We start from the raw sequence: 19,252 nt of genomic DNA on the forward strand, positions 1-19,252 counted from the left end.
CAAAATGGGCCCTGGCCCAAATGAGCTCGTCCCCAGACCAACCCCAGTGGCTGGAGCTCAGCCCCAGGTCAAAAGTAGTCCGTGTGTCCTCCCCCCCTGCTTTATTGACAGGATAACTCTATTTACTTTGTTCTGGCTGCAGCACGGTTGCTTTTTGTGAAAACCAAGGGGCAGTAAGCAGAAGACGGAGCGGCAAGGCAGGGGGGGAGGACCCGGGGACAGAAGACATCAGATGCTGCAGGAAGGTGGCACAACAGACTGTGGGGAGCCCAGTGTCAGGAAGGTGGGCAGCGAGGAGCCCAGGAAGACCAGAGGGAGCGTTGCAGGTCAGGACTGACAGATGCCGTGCTTCGCTTTCATCTGCATGACCGCTGCTGGATCTGGACCCGCTGTCTAGCTCCGTCTTCCCTCCTTCAGGACATCTACGCCTGTCAGCCAGGGGCTGCTCCATCCCTGTGCCAAGGAGCTCTGCCTGCTGACACCCAATGGGACCAAGGAGGGTGGCTAAGACATACAACAGTCGCTCAGCAACTCCTCGTCCCCTGGGGAGGACAACATAAGCCGCCTGCGCCAGCCTCCTGGGTTGTTCTTCTCAGCACAGCAGGAGGTGCTCCTAACCTGACTTTTTCCAGGCTCCCCCCTGCAGGTCTTCTCCCCCTGCAAGCCTTCAAAATCTCCATTTCAAGAAAAAAAAAAAAAAAAGCAAGCCACTGTACGGGGTGTGCTGACCCACCACGGCAGAACGGTGTGGGACAAAGGCCAAGCTGAAGGGACATGGCATCAAATTATTGATCGCTGAGGAGACCTTGAGCTTGGGTAAATAGATATCCTCCTCTCTCTCTCTTCCCATGCATGTGTAAGCGGGCTTGCGTGGGGGGTGTGGGCCCGGCCTCACAGGCGGCAGCAGGTTTCAAAGGTAGGTCTGCAGCTCTGGGGGAAACCCCAGTGCCTACAATTAAATCTTCAAAAAAAAGAGGTTCTTCTATTGTTGTTTCCTGCCCTCCTCCCCCCGCCCCTCGGTTTGCGGTTCTTTGCTTACGCCTGCTCTTTCTGAAAGGATCCTATGATAGTGGAGAGGTGCTCCTGCCTCTCTGGAAGGGTGCATCAGAGGAAGCAGACGTGCCGCCGTTTGTAGGAGTGCTGATGTTCACCAAGCTACGTTTGATTTTCTGGAGGGAGTCGCTTGGTGCTTATGTTCTGTGAGCACATTGCTGTGCCGCAAGCCAGCCTGGAGGGTTCGGGGCTCAGTAAAAGGTGGGAGAGTAAGGAGGCTGAACAACCCCTGTCCTGTGAATGTCCCAGGGCCCCTACACAGGCTAAAAGGGGTGTGAGGCCAACCACCTCCTCCTACCTCTGCAGCACGTCCCTGCTGTGCGTTCATCTCGGCGCAGACAGGCACCGCTGGGTGAGCGCACAGCTCGCAGGCACGTAGGCAGGGCGCAGGCATTCCCCAAGAGCTCCGCGCCCTCCCACGTGGATGTGCTCATATCCCGTTCCTCTCCAGCCACACACACAAAGCTTTTGGGGACAGCAGTGAGGTTAGAAGGCAGTAGGTGACTGGAGAGGAAAGGAGAAGGAGGGTGGGTGAGATAAGATGGCTCTCTTGGGTGATGGCACTTCTTCCTTATCTTCAGCATCTGGGGCTGACAGGAGGGGCGCAGTCAGAAGAAAGCAAAACAGGCAGCCCGAGGGAGAGGAAGGGTGAGGGAAGCCAGAAGATGCCCCCTGGAACAGAGAAGGGTGGAGGGCTGGACGTTGTTTGCGAGCTCTCCCTGCACTTGCACAGCTACTGAGTCAGGGCCAGTGTGGGCTTCGCCCTGGGACAGGCAGTCTGGTGAGAACGGCAGGGTTTTTTTTTGCTTTGAGGGACTGAGAGCAAAGTGGCAGGGCAGGCAAATTACAACTGCAGGCTCCCAGGCCGGGGCTGCTGCATGCAACTTCTGTGTGCGTTTGAGGGCACTGATTTTCTTTTGCATTGATCTCCAGGTCAATAAAATACCAGTTTTAAAACCATTCCCAAACTGAGAAAACAACAGTATTATCTATGGAGAATTTTCTTATTGTACTGACTTGTGTTTTTTGGGCAGAAGCAAGCGAAACCTGGGTATTGTATTTGAAAACTGGAGGATGCCCTGGAAGCATAGACAGATAGGACAGTGTCCTGGAAGCCTGTCTTCTACTGAAATAGGAGCTTAACTCACATTTCCACTGAGCAAAGTCTTTGATGGTTAGCCCACAGACCTCTTAGGGCTATAGATCTGGGGAGAGGATCACAGAGCTGGCAGCGCACCTCCAGAGATGGATGTAAAAAGCTGCATGAAACCCAGCCTGACCATGGTGTGCTGTGTCACTAGATGCCCCAGATGGAGGCTGAGGAACAGGAGGAAGATGCCAACTCCCTCTCAAAAGATGGATCAGAGACTAACTCAACTACCTCACGTGACTGCCGCCGCTATGTGCCTCTTGGAATAGTCTTTGTTTTGCTGGCTGGAACTGCTGCAGCAACATGGTATTTCCTAGGTAAAAATTCAACACGTTTTTTCCCTGTGTAGGAGGTGGATGGGGTATAGTAAAGGCAATGTCCAGCCCAACAAGTATTTGTGTCTTTGGGCAATCTTTACAGATCAAATCTGAGCAAATTACTGGGCATATCCTTCTCTCCTACATATCAGCAAGGTAATTCATTAGTGTCTTCTGTTGGCAGACTACAGACCATGGCACCTGGAACCATCTGTCCTGCAGTTTTACTCCGGCAGCCTCCAGGTCCTCAATCGCCAATACTTCCCAGACCTTGGGGAAGTGGAGTCCAGAGCCTTCTGGTTGGAGTCAGCCAAACTCCAGAATATGGTGAGGGCAATTCCATGACCAGAGCTGGCCCTGAGGCAGTTCAGTGAGTAGCAGAGCAAGGGGTCAGGTACCCTCATCCAAGTGACAGACGTGGTGGGTCTGTACAGCAGGAGGGATGAAGCGTAGGGCTGGCTGTAGGTTCTTTGTCACTGTAACGTTGCACGATAGTTATCAGACGACACTCTCATTGCAGCTGAAGGATCTCATTCGTGCCACAGAGCTGGGTCGATATTACAACTCGAGCACAGTGTATGCCTTCGGGTGAGTAGCACCCACAGCATTTCTGCCTGTTTGTATGTGAAAGTTTCCAGTCCACTGTACTTTCGTTTCACTGAAATTTGGTCATGACAAGCTGCTGCACGCCCAACCATGAGCTCTAGGCTAGGTTGGGCAATACACATCCAGAACGGCTCCAGCATGACAGAGCTGTGGATATTTTGACGTTCACATTCATCACAAAATCAGTCAACATAGAAAGCCAAAACTGAGATTTTTTTCACTGAGACAAAAGTTCAAGTGAAGAAAAAAAACTGACTGGGAAGAATTGAAAAAAAAAAATAAAAATCTGGGCTTGGCATTCTCAGTAGAAACTAAGCAGCTGGAAATTAATTTCTCTAATTCAAGGAAGTCATTTTTATGGCCTGATTCTAGGCACCAGAAATCAGAGGCCAGAATGTACCATGGATAAGGTATTTCAGGCAAGAAGCGTGGTCCACCTGGGAACAGGATAAGAGTGGAGTGGGACAAATATGGGACTACAGCTTTGTAGGTCATCACAGTAGTTCAAGAAATCAGGAATAACTTCCAAACTGATGTATACATTTGTTTATTTTTTTCCATGGAAAACTACACCCCTAAATTTGACCTTTCACTAAGGAAAATTCCAATTCTGCTGTAACTCCATTTTCTACCAGGGAAAGAAAAGTTTCACTTGCAATTCTTCTTCTATTTTTTTACCGATCAAAGGTTTGCTTCAACATCTCTTCCCCCTCCCCCAGCCAATTTTCTGTGCCAGCTGGTTGAACAGAGCTTTCCTAGTCACAGCCTCCCGCAACTTGAGCCTGCCCAGCATTAATGGCTTGTGGTAAGGTACTGAGTCATAAATCAACCCCTTGTCACTGCTGGGAGGTGATACAATGAAGTCTTGAGAGTTTCACCTCAGCCTCTGGTCAGTAGTAACCAAAGGTCACTTCTACCTGAAATGAGACTACTCATTAGACCAGTCTTGATTAATTATCACACTAATTTGACCAGGTATAGTCATCAATGGATAGTCCACACAGATATACCTGATTTGTGGCTAAACAATGGGGGATTAATCTGTGGGGTTTGACACTCCTGTAGAGGAAGACAGAGGATATTTAACGTGCTATTTCTCTGTTAGGGAGGGGGCTCTGACCTTCTTCTTCTGGTTTACCCTCCAAATCCCTGAGAGTAAGCAGAAGGAGATGACGGCTGAGAGGGTAAACACAATGCTCCACCAAGAGCTCTCCGCCAGCTTCAACATCTCGGGCAGCCTGTCCTACCAGGCAGAGTACAGGGTCAACCCAGACTCGCTGGTTCTGCTGGGTAAGTACCCTCTGCTCAGCTGTGACTTGAGCCATCAGACGTGGCCCCAGGTTTACAGGGTGCCGAACAGAGGTTATGAGAAGTGGCTAGAAGTCATTGCTGAAGGGGATAGGAGAAATCGAAGAGGACAGGGAAGAAATGAGGATCAAGACAGGCGATTACATGTGTTGCTTCCTCATAGAGAACAGAATTTTCACAAATAGCATCATTCCTTTGAATGATTAAAGATTCTTGGAGATATAGCTGACTATGACCAGCTAGTTAACAACTTCCTATTTCTCCTCCTTCTCCCCTCAGCCTTGGCTTGTGTTGGGTAATATCTTACACAGATCATGACTTTGACCAGCTCGGCTCAAAATTAGCAAGCAGTTAGGTTTCTTGCTTTCCTTTGGGAGCTTATTCCAGTCTACTCAATTCAGAGAAGAACAAAGTCAACATACTTAAGTCACCACTAGTCTTACTCTGAAGCAAAGCATTGTTGCCACTTCAGTTCCTAAAATATGATTTTAAGCATTATTTATCAGTTCCCAAAGTAAAGATCACAGCCTGTTTAAAAAGAAGCCCCCACAGAACTTCTCTAAAATAGGTGTTAGATAAAGGACGTGGGGATGTGTCTATATTCAGTGCACCAAAATCCAATGGAATTTGCATTTAGTCCTTATAAAGAAACTTAGCTTCTCAGGCTGATCTGATCCCTCCTTCAGAGCCCCAAACCACAGAGGTTTTAAACTACATTGTGTTTACTCTCTCCCACTAGGACTCCCATTTCCAAGTTTCTTCTTCCTATGAAATGCCACATCTCCAAGTTTTTCCCCAGACGTTATCTTGCATTTTTCAGAGATGAATCTTATTTTAACATATCCCACCCATATTTTCTCTAACCTTTCCCTGCACATCACAATTGTTTTGATTTGGAGGTAATTTTTTGGTGTCTCCAAACAAAATCTGATTTCCTTAAAATGATTTCACAGATCATTTTGTGGATCTGGTCCAGATGTTTGTGTTAAGATCCAGTATGAACCTGCATCAGCACCCCATGAAGACCTCTCCTCCTGCATTTACCATTAGTCACTTACTCCTGCTTTTAATTTGTTTCCAGTGTACCAGACCTTATGTTCAGCCAAATTAAATCAACTTTCTTAAGAAAAATGTCATAACACAATATGCTAAATGCTTCAAAGTCAGCCCACCTTGCATTTTCCATTTATTTACTCACTTCCTAATGTGATCCATAAAAAAAATAAAAAATGATGTTACCATTCTTTTAGCTGTTCCCAGTTCCCTCTTATTCCCTTTGCATCTGTTTCACTGTTTTATTCATTTCAGGTAGATTTGCATGAGCAGAACATGCTTCTTTCTATTTTGGAGTTAACACACCAGTTGTAGTTTCTCTGGCTCCTTCTGCTTTCTCTCATCCTTCCTGCCTCCTTCTCCAGTCAGAAGCACAGTCTAGCAGCTGTGGCAAAAAAAAAAAAAAAAAAAAAAAAAAAGTAGAAAACCCTTATAGTGCTGGGCCAGGATGAGCTCACGCCAGTGGCTTAACCTCTGGCTTCATTTGCTCTGTAAAAGCAGAGTGAAAAAATTGCCAGCTAATAGCAAGTCATTAGCACTTCATTGCCTTCTGACAGACTCACTGGCTGACCCGCTGAGCTCTAAATATGAATTCTCTCTGCAGTCTTCTGTAACACACAGAGCTGCAGACCACTGACTAATACAGGAAGATTTTCCAGCCCCCCAGTGCTTTATTTTTACCAACAGGTACACTCACTCCAGGGCACTAGCCTCCCCTTTTCCCCTGAAGACTTTTAGGATTTCCTTCCTTCTTCTCGAGGGAATTCAGTTTTATTACCTTCACACAAAAGAGCAAGTAACATCAGCTCAGCGTACCTCATGTCCTTCCCTACAGCAGAGGAGCTTCTCCAGCCTTGTGCTGGCAGGATCCTCCTTTCCACAACATCTGTTTTTACCATGACAAAGCTACAGAGCTCTCCCCGCAGAATTGCACGCTCTGCTTAGGGGCCACAACAGAGCAAAGGCCTGCCCTAGGCAAGCCCCCCGGCAGCAGCTCTCACACCCAGCTGACCTCACGGCGCCTTTGGTTTCGGCAATTATTCCCAGTAGCACCTCATCTCTGGCCGCTCCCAGTTCAGCTGGGAGGCTGGAGCGAGGCCCAGCTCCTAAAAGCATTGTCCACTGGCTTTGGTGTGTGCAGATCTGTGGCCCTTGCTGGTGTCTCTCCCTGCATCTGCCTTCCCCATAGGTGGGCTCTGTAGGCTATTCAGTAGCTACCAACCAGTCGTCATCAAAGGACCTCCTTTCCCACCCTCATCAGCTCCCATGCTTTTCAGTGAAGGGTTATCTGGACTCAGAGAGCAGGACGAAGGCTCTGGGTTAGGGCTGTGCCCAGTGGTGTGGCTGCCAGGGAAGGGGAATGGTGCCCTGAGGCAATGTCCAGCCCTGGTGGGAAGGGGAAGATGCCCTTGAGGAGCATTGGGTAATAGGCAAAGGAGAAGATGCAGAGAAGCCTGTATTAGTCTGGAAGGAATGAATTAGGGCTGTTGGATTTGGGACTGAGGCCAGAGAGGTTTCCCTATGGGATGGGATGAGGAAGATATGACTGAAGCAGGTCCCTGAGATCAGACAGAGAAGTGCCTGGAGAGTGCCCCACACCAAGATTTTAGGGGGGTCACCTACGTAGGAAGGGAGTCATTGTCTGCCATGCTAGCATTCAGTTACCACCACTTTTTGTTTATCTTCCTTTATATATTTCCTTTCTAACAGAATCCAGTGTGAAAGACATAGTAGTGCTGAAATCCACTCTGGGTAGGCCATCTTTTCTTTTCCTTTTGAGTTTGTTACTTTGTGGGAGGGATTTTCACCGGGGACAGGTTTCTTTGGCTTCCTGGAGCTGTAAATCCTGGGAAGGGGAGAAGAAAGCTGTAGCAAGGGAGCAACAGCACCACTGCTTAGCAAAAGTGCCCATGGCCACATCCAAAGTGTGTGAAGCTACTACATGGTGGAGTGCTCTGAGCAGCTCTGATAGCACACAACTATGCAGAGATACCAGCTCCCAGGAGCAGTGTGTCCAGCTTATTAAAGCCTTGGTGTACTGATGCCACAGTGCCAATTCTGGGCCCCAGAAAACCTATTGAGAGGGGCTGAGGGTTTCCCTCCATGGCTCTACACTGGACGTGGTGTAAACCATTGTAAGTTTATTGTCCTAGTGATGTTTGAAAGTGTTTTTAATAATTTTGGGCTGTGCTGCAAGTGCTGCTGGCAACTTTCATTAGATACACTATTAGAAAGGCAACTTTAAGCTGATTTTTACTCAAAAATCTTGGGCTAGACAGCTGCTGGAGCCTGGAAAGTATACAAGGGGGATGTAAGGCTGGGAAGAATATGGTGGTGAGAGGAGAAAGAAATGAAAAAGAAAATGAAGCCAGTGGAAGATAACTGTGTTGTGCTGATGTTTAACTCCTGAGATGGTATGGGCTTAACCAAGGGAGAGGGGCCAGTTGTTACAGAGAGGAACTGGGGGGGGGGGGGGGGGGTGTCTTTCACATGCACCATTTACTTTCACATGCATCTCAGTGACACCAGTAAGAGGTGACTGGTGTCACTGAGACGCATGTGAAAGTAAACTGAGATCACTGGGATGATTCAGCCTAACCCTGAAATAGGGCTCACACTGGTATCCCAACTGGCAATCCCATATCTTAATTTCCCTTACAGCCACCCCTAAGCCCACCTTCTCTCAGTTTATATCACCCTGAGGTTTAAATCCTTCTGTCTTTCCCCTGCATTCAGGTTGCTACAGATACAGCTATGTCCAAGAGGATGACATCCTAACGCTGGAGGGCCCCGACTACCTGGCCTCCAGTTGTCTTTGGCACCTCCACGGCCTCAAGGGCTACATGATCAAGCTACACTTGGAGTGGACTCTTCCGGACTGCAGGGACCGCCTGGCTATGTATGATGCAGCTGGGCCCCTGGAGAAACACCTCATCACCTCGTAGGTAGCTCCTGAGCAGGGTGAGCACAGTGGGGAACCCAGGCAGGATGGCACAACACCACAGCAGGGGAAGGTGTTAGACTACATCAGAGGAAATTCTCTTTGATGCAAAACCTGCCTCTCACTGATGAGCTGAAGTCACTGATGTGGGATATCACACAGCCAGCCCTGCAGTCTGATAGATTACAGCAGCACAAGCTGTCTCTCTGGTGGCTCTTTATTTGATTCAGTTGGTGTCTCACAACAGGCATGTTCTTTGGATAACACAGGCCTCCACTGCTTTTTTTTTTTTCATTCTTCTCTTTCGTTTGTTTGTGGCTTGCTTCACTCCCACTCCTTTGTTCTCTCTTTCCCCTCAGGATCTACGGCTGCAGCCGGCAGGAGCCTGTTGTGGAAGTCCTTTCATCAGGCCCTGTCATGTCCATTGTGTGGAAGAAAGCCATGTACAGCTACTATGACCCCTTCATCCTCACAGCACAGGCGGTGCCCCTCAGAGGTAAGGAAGGCTGGAGGAGGGCAGCCATAAGTACAGGAAGGACGCAGGTTTTCTCCTACAACATCACTGCTAGAGGTCAATTCAGTATAAGATAAAGCAGCAAAATGCATTACCCTCCTATGGACAAGAAGACGAAGCTAAAAGTCTTGCCAGTTAGAAATGGCCCCTTGAAGGGAATTGGAACATCCCAGTGACCATTAGCGTTAGGTCTTAGAGCCCCTTTTATCCCCTGCTACAACAGGATAAGTACACAGTATCCCCAGGCTGAGATTGAGCTGAAAGGTATCAGGGCTTTGAATGTCTGTATTTACAGCCTGCGAAGTGAACATAACCCTGCGGGAAGGCCTGGAGCTGCAGGGGAAGATCAGCACCCCACACTACCCCAGTTACTACTCGCCCAACACGCAGTGCACCTGGCACATGACGGTAAGAGCCAGCTCCCACCGGAGCATCCATCTCCTCCCTGAAGCCAACGTGGCACTCCCTGCATTAACGTGGGGCACAGCGCTCTGCCAGCACTCTCAGTCAGATCATCATGAGAAGCAAAGAGAGGGTGGAAGCCTGCCTAGCCTCCATTTAACATGTCTTTCTGAAGCCAAAGCAGTCTATTACTGCATGCCAGAGCAGAGATGCCATAACTGAGGAGGAATCTGAAGTCTTGTCTCTAGTAATCTGGTTCTTCAAGGCAGAACCAGATTACTAGAAACTACCGTGCTTTGAGACCAGTGGCAGAGCCACCCTGGGTTATAGCACAGCCCCAGTTTAGATGGTCCTTCCTTCTGGCCTGCAATGTGTGAATTAGCACCTCTCCCCTTCACATCTACCCTGCTCATTTCTGTTGCGTGGGGTGGGCTGCAGCACTCATAGGAGCCATCTCCACTCTGCTCTGGACCCCCTCGCCTGCAGGTCCCCTCCCTTGGCTATGGGGTCACCCTGTGGTTCGACGCCTACGCGCTCAGCAGACAGAAGCAGGACCTGCCCTGTACCCAAGGCCAGTGGATAATTCAGAACAGAAGGTGGGTATTGCTGGGGTCCTGGTTTCTGTCTCTCACTTCTTCCTCCTGACCTGGGATGAAACCTCTGCATGTCCCTTGCTCAGTTTAGCCACTAGGTCTGAGGGGGGAGATCCCACCAGCCTACTTAGTGGTCACTGTCAGGGCTGGTGCCTTTTGCTTGTCTACTTCTTTTTCAGCCTCTCTCATTCACAGGCTCCCTAGGGAGCACATTTCTTACAGATTTGCTCCAAGATACCAGCCTGCCTTCTCTGTCTTGCTGTTTGCATCAGGCTTCCTAATTTTCTCCTGTGTGTGTAACCTTGGTGTCCTCCCACGTCTCTTGTGTTTGCAAATCTGCCTGTCACCACCTCCGCAATAATATCTGCGTGTGCCGTTGCCTCGCATCCACCTCCGTACAGATCCTCCGCCAAGCTCCAGATCCTCCTGCTTTGACTAGAGCCACTTCCCCCTGCGGGACTTCCCAAAATCAGCCTCCATACATTGCTGGGGCTGCTGCCCACCACTGTCTAGGTGCAAAGGAGACACAGCTGCCACACTTTTATCTCCTCAAAGCAGGCTCTGAGTTAGATGGACCCTTTTTTTCCTCAGAGTTACTGCAAAATTGCCCCCTTCTCTCCAAAACCTCCCCCAGCACATCTCATTAACTTCCTCTCTGCTGCTCCTGCAGTGGTAATTTATTTTCTTCTGAAGGGTCTGAACCAGAAGCTACTGAACATTACATTCCCCTGGCTTACTATTTTCACCTTTTCTCTCCTTACCTTCCTCTCTTGAGCTGTCAGAGCCACAGTTCCTACAACATGATTTCTTAGGAAAGATAAGTATAAGATCTGCTTCGTGTGGCCTGAATTCAACACTTGCCCCAAAATGGGAAATGACCAAAGGTAGTAGGGTCGCTCTGGAGTCATGAGGGCAGAAATGGGTGACAATATGTATAGACTGTTTCCATCCCATTCATAAAGACTAATTATGCCCTGTTGTCCCCAGTTATTTGGTTTCCCCTCTCTCTGTATCAATTCCCATCATAGCATTCATGTTGACTGGACATGGGTTAAAATCACAGCTTTTTCCCATTGCTCCTGTGTAATCTTATGCCACACTGAAGGCATTTTGCTGTACTGGCTACCCCCTCAACAGCCCTCCATACCCAGTCTTTGTGGTCTCTTTCCCACCTTCCCCGGCCCCACAGTACCCCCCTGCCCCACTTTGCTGTCTTCTTCTCCCTCGCCACCTGGGACATCCCACCTCTGTTTGCTCCTCAGGTTGTGTGGCCTGCGGACCCTGCAAGCCTATGCCGAGAGGATCCCAGTCACGTCCTCTACCGATATCACCATCACCTTCACCTCGCAGATCTCCTTAACGGGCCCTGGCGTGCAGGCAGCTTACAGCCTGTACAACCTATCTGACCGTACGTCCAGGCCTCCTCCCTGCTCCTTAGTGGGGTGCGGGTGGGGTCCCAGATGCCTACCTGCAGCCTCTGTGTGCTAGGATTGTGTTAGGAGAAACACAAGGCACATCCCATGATCCCGAGGTGCCAACTGCCCTTCAGGCACATGCTTACAGACACAATGCCGCACAAACCACTCATCTCCCCCCCCCCAAAAAAGAGGTATTTACATCCAAAGCTTCTTCTGCGCCAAGGCCCAGCTTCAGAAAATTGCCTACAGGCTCACCCCTCAGCACGGACTGGCCTTGGGATTTCAATGGGAGACTATTTCTGACTTGAAGTGACTTTTGTTTCAATCACAAAAGCTCTTAGAGAGAGCTGTTTCCTGCTCACCTTGGAACCTGTGCGAGTGAGAGACAAATAAAACCACACACAAATACGCGTATGCACGTATGTAAATGCAAACCCACGGCCCTTCTTCCCAAGGTTTCTCCAGCTCCCTCCTAAGGGTGCTGTAACCCACACTTGTCCCTGAATACGTGCACCTGGCAATACGTCTAACAACAGCCCCTTCACGGCCCTGACCACGTTTTAATCCCAGCCCCTAAGAACCTACTTCTGTTTTGCCGCAGTGCTCAGGAGTCACAAAACAGAGCAAGAGCAGAGGTAGAGCATGCCAGGCAGGTGGGTGATCTGGCAGACTTTGGGGACTTTACTGAGCGCCTCCTGCGAGCTGCTGCGGCTCGTGTGCGGTCAGGAAGGTGTGCAGCTCCATGCTCCACTTTCAAGCTGCGGTGCTGTGCTGCAAGGAGGTTTCCAGTCACCGGGGACTAACTACTATCTCGTGGTTTCACAGCCTGTCCCGGGGAGTTCCTGTGTTCGGTGAACGGCTTGTGCGTCCCGGCCTGTGACGGGATCAAAGATTGCCCCAATGGGCTGGATGAGAGAAATTGCGGTGAGTGATCTGTTCTCCCCGCCGGTCCCTGGTCCCAGCAGGACACAGCTCCTTGCTCTTTCAAAGGTAGGGAGAGATGGGGAGGATCCACGTGGCCCATGCCTCCCCTTCTGGGAGATTAAATCTCTGAACCACAAAGGCCTCTTCTCACTGCCAAGCGGCTTCAGCCTGCTCTGGAAGAGGAGCAGCACTTATTCCTCCTGTGCACCGTGCAGCCTTCCATCGAGAACCCCCTGATACCCCTGCACCAGGTGCTCCAGACAGCCTGAAAGACTCCCCCTCCCCGTGCTGTCCACCACCTTGCCCTGCTTTCCCACCACCCTCCCCTGCCGACCAACCTCAGCCCTGGCCTACAGCCCCCTCTGCTGTCAGAGCACCCGGTGTCCCCCTCACCACCCTCCCACCCTGCTCCTGCCTCCTCACACCGCCAGCTGCCCTGCTCTAGTGCCTCTCCCCCAGGCCGTGTGTGACACACGAGCTGTACAAATCCTCGGCCATCTGTTGCCACCCGCCAGGGGAGCAAAGTCTTCAGCGAGCCATCAAGGCCTCATGCCAGCGCCAGTTAGTGCGGACTCAGACATTGCCTCCCAGCGCTCCTGCAAAACCCCATTCTCATAGGAAGACCTATCCAGGCTCGGACAAGACATCTGATTCACTGGCTCCTCTTGTTCAACGTCCATCCCCCAGGACCTCCAGCCCCGTTTCTGTAAAACTGCATCGCAGCTGGGCAGCCCCCAGCCTGTTCTTGTGCATGGGGCTGTTCCTTCCCAGGTGCAGGACTCAGCACTTCCCTTTACTGAACTTCAGACAGTTTCAGTCAGCCCATTTCTCCAGATTGCCCTGTTCACATTGCTTCAGACTTCCATGTGGCTTTAACCATCTGGAAGCCTCGCACTAATTACTGAAGCAATTATAGTCATTGCAGTAAGAAAATGCCTGGTCCGTCATGTTTGGTGTTACGCACAGTTATACACAAATATAGAGCAAGAGTTCCCGCAATGAAAATGTGTAATCAGAAGTCAAACTGTGATGGGCAGGCACCTTAGGCCTGTCTCTGTCTTGGGCAGCTACCAGCGATCATGGACGTCAAGGAGCCCATCAGGGCTCAGGACTCAGCTATCAGAGCAAGAGAAGCTGCTCTGTAGGGGAAGGTGACCCCTGATCTGAGGGTGAGAGCAAGGCAGGAGGAACTCTAGCCAGGATGCAATCCCATAGGATGTGAGCAGGGTAAGCAGAGCAGGTTTGGTGAAGGTAACCGGGGTCAGCACGGAGTCCAGGGAGCACAAGGCAAGTCGATAGTGTTGAGGCAGATCTGAGGTGAAGATGGCAAATCAAGGCAAGGCAAGACAGTCACCGCGTCCTGTGCATCTAATTGCTGGCTGCTTCCCCCCCTCGCAGTGTGCCCTGCAAAGTTCCAGTGCCGAGAGGACAGCACCTGCATCGAGTTCAGCAGGGTCTGCAATCAGCAGCGGGACTGTGCCAACGGGAGCGATGAGGAGCAGTGCAGTGAAGGTAGGGAGGGGACGGGGGGGCTGACAAATGCCTTGCTCTGCTCTCAAACCATGGCTGCTGGTAGCGTGCCTCCCTCCGGTGAGATAAGGGCACCAGCTGGGAGCTGGCCTTCCGGGCCTGCCCACAGCATTTGCTCTTTTTGTGCCTTATTCAGGAAATTCTGACATGTTTTATGTAGTTCCCCCAAGCTCTGCGTTGCTTTCTTCCCTCGCTCAAAGGACGTCAGGCTGTACCTACAACCTGCCACCTTTCCTCAGCCCCAGCTTCCCTTCACTTCGCAGGGGTCCCCTGTGGTCCTTTCACCCACCGCTGTGACGACGGGACCTGCGTGAAGAAACCGAACCCTCGGTGTGACACCACGGTGGACTGCAGGGACCTGTCTGATGAGAAGCGCTGCGGTGAGGAAATGCTCACTCACACCTCAGCCAGGCGGGTTCAGGATGCCACGTAGCTCCAGGTTGTTCCCTCTCACCCCTGCCACCCCAGTATAAGCATCCCCCCTCCCTCGGTCCACCTTCTCCTCTCCCCCCAGTGCCATTGCTCTGTCCTGCTCTCCTGGCTGAGCTGTGAGGAGGAGCTGCCTGCTCTCTGACCAGCTGCTCCCCGTCTCCTTCGGGCAGAGGCATCAGGCCAGACAGACACGTCTCACAATCCAGGTCCTACCCACAGGCTGCCCTTTGGACCGCTGTGCTGGCTTACGTGAAGCGATGCCATCCTACAAAGCTCCAGCCAGGGAAACCACCCGTGGTACTGGCAGGGAGACAATTTGTGTTTTGATTGCCCTGCTTGATATTTCTGGAGTTTCCACGGTCAGTAAAAGGGCGGGGAGGTTTCTCCTGACCGGATGGTAGCTGGCACAGACAGGGCACTGCCCCGAAGGCATCCCCAGGAGGAAGGGCATGGCTGTGCAGGCATCAGTGGGGGAATATGTGCTTGGAGAGGTGCTCCCTAGACCTGTCCTGGGGAGCACAAACAGCAGCTGCTGGCTGGGGATGGTAAGGGTCCGAGGGAGCAGAGGTCAAACTCTTCAGCCAGTGAAGCAGGAAAGGAAGGGCAGGCACAACGTATCATGTTCCTTTCCTCCACTGAAGCACCTGCTGTGTGTCCTCCTCCTCCTCAGACTGTGGGCTGCAAGCCCCTCTCAGCAGGATCGTGGGTGGTGCTAACTCCGTGGAAGGGGAATGGCCCTGGCAAGCCAGCCTGCAGGTTCGGGGACGCCACATCTGCGGGGGAACGCTCATTGCGGACCGCTGGGTGGTCTCAGCTGCACACTGCTTCCAGGATGAGAGGTAAGTGGAGAACAGAGGGGGATGGACAGGAGTAAGGATGCTGGGATTTGCTCGTGGCCTTGGGAGAGCAGAAATAGTGGAAGACACCCCACAGATCCACCTTTGCTTTGTCTCTCTCTTGTCCCCATGCTGTCACCACCGTGGAGACATCAGCATGTGCTAGGATGGGACCAGGATACCATTATCTGCTGAAGATGCTGTTTGGGTCCCACACTGCCCATCCCTGGGACCTGCCCCGTCACTAGATGGACTCTCTCCCACTTCCTTCCACCCAGTGTATCTACCAAAAAAAAACCGCAGTAAAAATACAGATTTGGGGAAGGGGGGTGGTGGTGTTCAGCTACTTTTTTCAAACTGGGAAGAAGTGAATGGGAGGAATATCTGCAGCTGTGCTGGGCAACAGAGCTGGGTGGGGAAAGGACTGTGATCCCTCAGGTCCACTCTCCACCTCTTCCAAACTCCCCTTTCCCTCTTTGAGTGAGCTGGTGGGCATCTCCCACCTCCCCAGCTACTGCTGCTGGATTTCCTGGCTGCCCTTCCCTCCTGGTGCCATGTGAGCACTGGGAGTTGGAGCTGCTGGTCATCCTCAGGGTGGTGCAATTGTCCCTGGTAGGACTGGGGTTGCTTTGCAGTAGGCTGGAGGTGAAACCTGAAGGGTAGTTTGGATGAAGAGAGATGGCCAAACCAAACCAGGGAGCTTTTTGCACCCAGAGAGGCAGTCTGGGGGAAAACAGCATTTGTAATGCAAAAGGTGGTCAGGACTCTGAGCCTAAAACCATCCCTCTTATTGCTTCCTCCTCCTCTGGTCCAGGCTGAGGCCCTTTGCCCCTTCCCTTCTGGAGACAGGATCTACCTTGGCTGTTCTGTTCTCCTGTGTCACCTCACTAGGCTGTCTCCAGCTTTAAACCCTGCTTCTGTAAAGGGCTGTCATGCCCTCTTAGAAGTTTCTTAGAACTTGTTACCCTTCTCAAAGTCTCCTTCTTGCAGCTCTGCTTCCCCAGCTCAGTCCTTGCTCTCTGCTCTGTCGTAGTCATTTGCACATGTCCAGCCCCACTTGTATGTCTAACCTACATACACCTTTTAGCTTTGCTAAGGAAAATCAGGATACAGGGTCAAGTTGCCTGCGTGTATGAGTGCCTGCCCAAACCTGATCCCACTGTAAAAGCATGTCAAGGCATCAAAGAGATATCCCAACCAACTTCTTGAAATTAGTAACCAAATAAAAGAAACCCCTCTAAGGGAGATGATTGTCCATCATAACACTCCTTAAAAGAGCATGACAAAAGCAGCAAGGGTCTTCCCATCCTCCTCTGTTTGTGTGATGAGTTATCTTCTCTGTTGCATCCTACAGACTGGCTTCTCCCTCCATCTGGACTGTTTACTTGGGCAAATATTTCCAAAACACCAGCAGCCACACAGAGGTGTCCTTCAAGGTGATCCGTCTCTTCCTCCACCCCTATTACGAGGAGGACAGCCACGATTATGATGTGGCCCTGCTCCAGCTGGACCATCCTGTGATCACCTCGCCCTTCATCCAGCCCATCTGCTTGCCTGCCCCTTCCCACCTCTTTGAGCCTGGCCTTCACTGCTGGATCACCGGCTGGGGAGCCCTTAAGGAAGGCGGTAGGTGCAGCGTCCTTGCTGGTGGCCCACTGTAGCAGAGCCAAGGTGGAAACACAGGTTCTGGTGTGGGGTAGGTAGAATAGGCTTCTGTTGACTGCAGAGGACCATGCCTCCTTCACCTCCTTTGCTTTCGGGTCACAGTGTCCAAACCCTGGATGCTCCAGGGTTTGCATAGTTTGCCAGAAGAGCTTAACCTCCATGTCAATGAGATGCAAACCCAAATGCTGACTGACATTCCTGAAGCTGAAGAATCCTCCTTTTCCCAAAAGCTGAAGTGCCTACCACACGTCCTGGTAGGGAAAGGGACCGCAGGGTAATGCTGCTCCTGTCATGCAGGTGAAGCACTTTGCTGAAAGTCAGACTGTGATGCCAGTGGACAGGAGAATAGAGATTCAGATGGCAGCTTTCAGCGTGCAGTGGGCTGGGGGACCATGGTAAACAGTGGGAAGTTCCACCATTGCTCACCGGCGCCGCTCTTGGTGCTCTATCCCCCAGGGCACATCAGCAATGTCCTGCAGAAGGTGGACGTGCAGATCATCCAGCAGGACATCTGCAGCGAGGCCTACCACTACATGATTTCTCCCAGGATGCTCTGTGCTGGGTACCACAAGGGCAAGAAAGACGCCTGCCAGGTGACAGAGGGGTTGTGGGAGCAGGGTGGGCTACCAAGGGCGAGCTGTGTCCCAGGCCTCACAAATGCACTCCACAGCCTGAAATAAGGGTGAAAAGACCATAAAATGCCTGACTCCTCAATCCTTCCCCTGATCTAAATGGCAAAGACAGCTCCCAGGGCAAATTCTTCATGGCATCTTTGCCTTAGATGGGATCCAAATACACATAAACTTCTCATTCCAGCCCGTTCTCCACTCCTTACCTCCCACTTCCAAGTCACATGCCTACATCAGTCTCTTCCCCCCTCGTTCTCATTAGCATCTGTCAAACACAGTAACCACTCTGTTCCTTCATTACAGTCAATCAATCTCAAGCAATTCCTCTATCTCCCATCCCTCAGGATATCCACTTAAATTCCAACAGCTTCCTTGCTCTCCATATATTTGCAAATGCCTCCTGGAGCAGAAGGAAACTGTAGAGCTGCCAGCTTCCTGGGAGATGCTAAAGGAGAGGAATTTGCATGATGAAGGAATGAAGCAATGGGTCAGATGTTTGCACAGGAGACAGTTTTTGACATCTGTCTAAGGTTTAAGTGCAGATGTCCCAGACATGAGTTGAGGGGATACGGGAATCTGCATACTCCAAAAGCCAGTGAAAACACCCAGTGGGAGAAGCTGGTGGATCACCATCACCCCGTTTTTCTTTCCCTTTCCCTAGGGCGATTCTGGAGGTCCGCTGGCCTGCGAGGAGCCCAGCGGCAGGTGGTTCCTGGCTGGTTTGGTCAGCTGGGGAATGGGGTGCGCACGTCCAAATTACTACGGAGTGTACACCAGGATCACTCAAGTGCTGGGCTGGATGAACCAAACCATGAGCTGAGAAAAGTGCGTCTCTGCCCTCTCCCCATCAGACCTACGCTCACAACGGCACTCGTTCCTGACCTTGCTCACTTGCCTCACAGAGAAAGAGTTTCTGTGTGGGATGTTGTCAGACCCAGGATGCTCTTCTGAGCAGGGTAAAGAAAATAAAAAATCTTACAGTGGGAACTGTAGAGGAAAGCAGGCAGACCCTCTTCCCCCTCAGTGCTTCCCCGGGAACATCCCAAGGTGTTTTTGGGCCATCTATCCAAACATGTTGGGGGTAGGGTCCCAAGCTGATGGTTTCTAAGTACAGGAATGAGGGGAGCTGAACTTTCCATGAACCATGTGATTCAGCCAGTCTTATGCTGGAACGTTTGCTGAACGAAAATGTGACTGATGTAGTTAGAGATTCCAGTAACTGTGAAATCAATCTGCCTCCCTCTTCCTTCCTACTGCTCGATCTTCTTCCCCCTTCCCCTCCCATCACTCCTCCTCTTCCATCTCCCTAATTGCTTCTTTTCTTAGCCAGCATGTGCTGTTCAGCTCAGCCAGGCAACTCTTCACGTCTCACTGCCTCCCAGGCACGAGCCCAGCATCACGCCCCGAGGCGTGTCGCTGCCGCCCTGCTGGAGCAGCACCCAGGCTCTGCTGCTGCTCCTGGACCCCTCAGAAGACCCTGGCCCCTCAGTAAAAACATTAAAGCAGCCTCCTGGCCCCTTCCCTCAGCCCTTCTGAATGCCTTTAACACGAGGGATTGTTCAGCTGCTTCCATCTCCTGAAGTAATGCAAGAGATGAAGGAGAAAGCGTAAGGGCACAGTGCTTTAGACAGTGACTGCTAGGGGGTTTGTTTTTTACCAAAGATATGCATATATATATGTGTGTGTGCATAAGTATGTATACATATGTGCATATATATAAAGGGTCACTTGGAATTAGAAATACAATTATTTTGGATTTTTTTTTTTTTTTGGCTCTAGTTTGCCTTATTCTGTTACAAATTCTTTTGGGGTTTGGATCTTTTTGACCAAACACCAATCCTGGCACTGGCTATCGGTGAAAGTTCCCATAGCTGAGTCTCA

General features: G+C 51.0%; 1 protein-coding gene across 3 annotated transcripts; it reads left to right on the forward strand.

Moving 5' to 3' along the window:
* Positions 1 to 140: 140 nt before the first annotated feature.
* TMPRSS6 (transmembrane serine protease 6) lies at positions 141 to 19,109 on the forward strand. Of its 3 annotated transcripts, none has more exons than XM_080576811.1 (18): positions 141 to 816; positions 2,355 to 2,520; positions 2,705 to 2,847; positions 3,041 to 3,108; positions 4,232 to 4,416; positions 7,198 to 7,239; positions 8,224 to 8,428; positions 8,788 to 8,924; positions 9,238 to 9,350; positions 9,831 to 9,940; positions 11,200 to 11,345; positions 12,181 to 12,279; positions 13,678 to 13,791; positions 14,073 to 14,189; positions 14,912 to 15,080; positions 16,432 to 16,703; positions 17,199 to 17,335; positions 18,033 to 19,109. In XM_080576811.1, exons 2-18 carry the CDS (start codon positions 2,355 to 2,357, stop codon positions 18,189 to 18,191), a joined length of 2,382 nt encoding a protein of 793 aa, XP_080432937.1. In that variant the 5' UTR covers positions 141 to 816; the 3' UTR covers positions 18,192 to 19,109. The 3 variants fall into 3 exon arrangements, with proteins under 3 accessions (XP_080432937.1, XP_080432938.1, XP_080432936.1); XM_080576810.1 differs by lacking the exon at positions 141 to 816 and adding an exon at positions 856 to 916; XM_080576812.1 differs by lacking the exon at positions 7,198 to 7,239.
* The last annotated feature ends 143 nt before the right edge of the window (positions 19,110 to 19,252 follow it).

This window comes from Anser brachyrhynchus (genome assembly GCF_964034855.1).
Source record: "Anser brachyrhynchus genome assembly, chromosome: 1".
NCBI classification, from domain to species: domain Eukaryota; kingdom Metazoa; phylum Chordata; class Aves; order Anseriformes; family Anatidae; genus Anser; species Anser brachyrhynchus.